This window comes from Hipposideros armiger, unplaced genomic scaffold, assembly GCF_001890085.2.
Source record: "Hipposideros armiger isolate ML-2016 unplaced genomic scaffold, ASM189008v1 scaffold_1073, whole genome shotgun sequence".
In the NCBI taxonomy this organism is placed as follows: domain Eukaryota; kingdom Metazoa; phylum Chordata; class Mammalia; order Chiroptera; family Hipposideridae; genus Hipposideros; species Hipposideros armiger.
Genome location: NW_017732423.1, coordinates 69,217 through 74,099, shown reverse-complemented (window position 1 = coordinate 74,099; position 4,883 = coordinate 69,217). Strand labels below are relative to the sequence as shown.

Genomic DNA, 4,883 nt, shown 5'->3' with positions numbered 1-4,883 from the left:
CAGATTCGCATCCCAGAAGGGGTGTCTTCCTTGGAGCCACCTCTGTGAACTGTCTCCTGTCTCTCCCCACCCCCAGACTGGCTGCCCTTTTCTCAGTGAGTGAAGCCCTGACCCCAATTTCGTACACACTCCCACCCGTTCTGCTTCATTTTTCTTGGTGCCATCTGACAGTTATAACTTGTTAAATATTTTTATATATGTAGCTATTACTTCTGTCTTCTGCCAACAGAAGGCAGACATCTTTGCCTGTTTTCCTAGCAGTTTCTGATACACAATGTTCAATATGTGTGTTGAAGGAAAGAAGGGAAAAGGGAGAGTTCTGGAAGGTGCACTGAGCAGGTGCAGATGGAGCGGGGGCAGCGCACTGTGGAAGGAAAATGGGGCTGTGAAGGGAGGGCCACATGGGGTGGTGGGGAGGGACGCCGGGGATAGGGCTCCACATCCTTCCACTGCGTTCCCCTCTCACCTGGACGAGTCCCTCCGGGGACTTTTCTGGGCACCTGCCATGGCTCCTCGCCCCTTTCCAGATGGGAGATCACGTCTGGCTTGCAGACCAGAGGTCCTGCTTGTGGGGAGGAAGTGGCATGGCTCTGTGTGCTGCAGTTCTCCAGAACCAGCCAACAGGACGGCCCCCAGAGGCGTGTGCTATCCCTCACGACAGAGGTCTCAGAATCAGAACCCAAACTGAGGCACACACTCTGAGGACCCCATGGGTGTGGACACCTCCCCTCCATCTCCCTTGGAAAGCTCCAGGGCAGGCTGGGCTCCCAGGACCCTGCCCAACCCCTCCCTCTTATCCCGGCCCATCTCACAACCAGCCACACCTCCAGGCAAGGATGCCAGTGGCACTTCAGAGCCCTGCCACAATGGCCTGGATGCAGAGACCACAACCCCCACACCCTGCCGAGCCCGGCACCAGGGCTGGTGCCAAAGGGAGCCTTGGTAATACCCATGGCGTGGCCAGACTGCAGACACCAAGCCTTGGGGAGCCATCTTACCCAGGGCGAGAAGGTTCTGATAGTTCTCCAGCATTACGTCCCGGTACAGGGCTCTCTGAGGGGAGTCCAGCTGGCCCCACTCTTCCTGGGTAAAGTCCACGGCCACATCCTTGAAAGTCACTGATTCCTGGAATGACATGCACGTTGTCACTCACCCAGGATGGTTCTGATTGCATTTGTGTTTCCAAGGGAGTAAAGGGTTAACCTTGGTTGTGCTTAGATGCCATCTGTCATACAGCTCCAACGTACACACCACGGCTGGGCCGGAATCGCCATGTGGACCCGTCCTTCTGGACCAGGAGGGCCCAGATAACTGGGCCGCCCACATACGGGTGCTGCAGTGGACAGGAAGCTGCTGTGACAGTTCTGGGTAAGATGCTATGTTTACCAGGGTCAAGAGTGTCAAGCTTGGAGAACTTGAAAGAATAATACAAAGAACCCAGAAACCCTGTTCAAATCACACCACTGCAAAAGGACTGGAGTTCACATAGAAAGAAAGCCATTATTATTATACCCTAAGGAAGGAAACCCTATACATATCAGTAAGTTCTATGCCCATGGGACAAAAGGAGCCACTCCGTGTCCTTCCTGCCCTCCCCACTCCTTCCCACCAGAACCCCTGCTCCTCTGCCCTCCCCAGGCCTGAGTCCTGGCCCACCCCTCCCTTGACCTACTCCCACCCTCCCGCAATGCCAGTCACTGATTGCAAGGTAACCCTTCCACCCACTTGGTTACTCCAGTTCCAAGTGTCACAAATGCCCCAAATGGCTCCACTTGTACTCATGCCCTTGAACCCTAGGCTCTTCTGCCACCTGGGGCTCCGTACCCCCTCTGGAGACTCCAAGCTGCCGCCCCTAATGGTCTCCACACCGATCACGTTCCAACCCCGCTCTGGATCCTCTCTTGCCAGGAAATAAGCTCCCAAGGCCCATCAGGGCTCTTACCTCAGGAGGCAGGGTAGGCAGGCTGCTTTCTAAGCAGCGGCTGACTAACTGCGCTCTCTTCAAAGATGCTGGTGCCATGGCAGCCTGGCTTAAACTGCAGTGAGGGTATAATTAAGTTAGACATAAGAGGGAAGACTAAACCAAGGGAGGCCTGGTTCCTACCTTGTAAACATTTTCTGGGGATTGCCTGGTATGGGGCCAGGATCCCAGGGACCACCAGATTTCTGCAGAAGCTCTGGACCCACATCAACACCCAGAGTCAGGCAAGGGGTGCAGAGAGTCAAGCCTTGAGGTGAGGCCTCATGCCTAGCAGGTGCCTTCCAGGCACTCAGTAAAAGCAGGGATCTCTTCTGGAATAACAGGAATTTCGACCGTTACTTCTAAAAGTGACTTATACTCAGGCCGGCCGAGTGGCTCAGTTGGTTAGAGCGCAAGCTCTGAGCAACAGGGTCACCGGTTTGATTCCCACATGGGCCAGTGAGCTGCGCCTGAGCTGAGCTGCTGCTGAGCTGCCAACAGGTGGTAGGATGGCTCAGCTGGTGAGAGCACATGCTCATAACAACAAGGTTGCTGGTTCACTCCTGCATGGGATGGTGGGCTACGCCTACCCACAACTAAGATTGAACACGGCACCTTGAGATGAGCAGCCACGAGCTGCCGATAGGTGGCCAGATGGCGACTGGACTTGGAGCTGAGCTAGCTGTGCCCTCCACAACTAAGATTGAAGGACAACAACTTGACTGTTTCCCTTTCCCAATTCCCCAACACTGTTCCCCTTCCCCAATAAAAAATAAATAAATAAATAAATAAATAAATAAAAGTGACTCATACTTTTAGATAGTTATCAGTGTTGCTGCAGACTGAATTGTGTCTCCCTGAAATTCATATGTTGAAGCCCTAACCCCCATTGTGACTGTATTTGGACATGGGTTCTTAGGAGATAACTGAGGTTACATGGGGTCATTAGGGTGGTGCCCTAATCCGATAGGACTGGTGTCCTTATGAGAAGAGGACAAAAAAAAGGGGACAGAGATCTCTATGTGTGTGCGCACAGAGGAAAGGCCATGTGAGGATCAGGGGGGAAAAGGCGGCCATCTGCAAGCTAGGAAGACAGCCCTCACCAGGAACCAACCCTGCTGCACCCTGATCTCAGACTGGTTCCAGTCTCCGAAACTATGAGGAATAAGTGTATGTTGTTTAAGACCCCAGTCTGTGGTATTTTATTATGGCAGCCCGAGGTAAGATAAATGTCAACATAAAAAGTAAGAAAGATTAAACCACTCTTCACATCACATACGACACAGCTCCAGGTGGAGCAAAGATCTGAACGTGAGACATCTGGGGACAGTTCTGTGAATCCTTGGGCGGTAGAGACTGTAAGCGCAACACGAAACCCAGAAACCATGAGGAGAAGATTTATATTTGCTCCAGGAGAGTTTACATTTTCTACATGGAATGCTGACAAGTCACTAAGAAAAACGAGAAAAATGGGCATAGGCTATAAACAGACAATTCACAGAAGACTCATAAACAGCTGTTAAGCCCGTGAGGAGACAGTCAATCTCACCAGACATCCAGAAATGAGAAATAAAACAGCGAGATACCATTTATCATATAGCAGAGAGGCCAAACGTTTCAAGTCTGAACATACCAAAGGTGGGCTGGTCCACAGGGAAACGGGGTGGTCTGACTCCGCTGGGCAGGTGTGTGTTGGGGCACATATATTTTACCATCTCTAGTAAAGTTGAGAGTATGCATTCCCTGTGCCTTGAAAGTCCACTCTGAGATTCCTACCCAGCCTAGAGGGACTGAGAAAACACTGGAAACAAACTGAACGCCCATCAGTAGGGAGGGAATATAAACAATACCGTGCAGCAGTGAAAACGGAAGACAGACCTGTCCCCATGGGGATCTCTTAAGAACACAGTTATGGGTACAAAGCAGGCTGAGGGGACCATGCCTGGTGTGATGCCCTTCACGGAACCATCTAGAAGCATACACAGCACCATGTGCAGTTTACAAATACTCAGATGCATATGTTACTCCACCATCTGGCAGACAAGGGCACGTGCTCTAAGCGTGATGGCCTGGGTGGGCTCCACCCTCTTGCCCTCACTAGCTATGTGAGTGAAGGGGTGCCTCAGTTTCCCTGACTGTGAAATGAGATGCTGATAGTACCTATATCACTGCCTCGCAATGAGGGTTAAATGAGTTACTACCACATATGTAGTGCACATCAGAGTGCACTATGGTGTTTGCTCAGTCATCATCCTCTGATACCACATGGACTGAGGAGGGCAGGAGAGAAAAGAGACAAGAAGACACAAAAAGCACTTTGCCTTTACTCATAATGTTTCATTTTTCAAAAACGATCTGAAGCCAATATGATAAAATTCACACATTTGTTAATTTTGTAAAGTAGATACCCAGAAGGTTGTTATTACTCTGCTTTAAATGTTTTGAAATTTAAAAACAAGAAAAGCCATTCAAGGAGTAGGGAATGCAAACTTCCAATAGATTTATAAAGAGATCGGTGATTTTTGTCAGGAAAATGCAAACTGAAACAAAAATAACACTTTTTACCTATCAGAGTAGCACTAATTAAATAAAACCTGGTAACCTGGCAATGAGAAACCATTGTAGGCGGGAGTGGGAACCACTATATCCACTTAGGTATTTACACCAAACAAACAAGAGTTCCTGCACATAAGGAAGCAAATGCAAGGTTGGGTACTGCAGCACCGTACTTACCAAAAACCAAAAATCGACCAAGCACGGCATTAGAATGGTTGACTAAATTAGGGTACCGGCATGTGGACAGACCATGGAGAATAATGCAGCTTTCCAAAGGAATGCATTGCACACTCTGCTAAATGAAGGAAGCCAGACAAAGAAGGCCACGTATTGTATGACCTCATTTGTATGCAATGCCCAGAATAAG

The 4,883-nt window shown here is 49.8% G+C and overlaps 1 protein-coding gene across 1 annotated transcript in view; it reads right to left on the bottom strand.

Moving 5' to 3' along the window:
- The window catches only part of ZNF74 (zinc finger protein 74), a 22,412-nt gene that overhangs the window by 9,274 nt on the left and 8,255 nt on the right, over positions 1–4,883 (bottom strand). Inside the window, exons 3-4 of the mRNA XM_019632043.1 lie at positions 999–1,125; positions 467–565 (exon numbers count right to left, since the gene is read on the bottom strand). Of these exons, the coding sequence (XP_019487588.1) occupies positions 467–565; positions 999–1,125 (226 nt within the window). The remainder of the gene's footprint in view (positions 1–466; positions 566–998; positions 1,126–4,883) is intronic.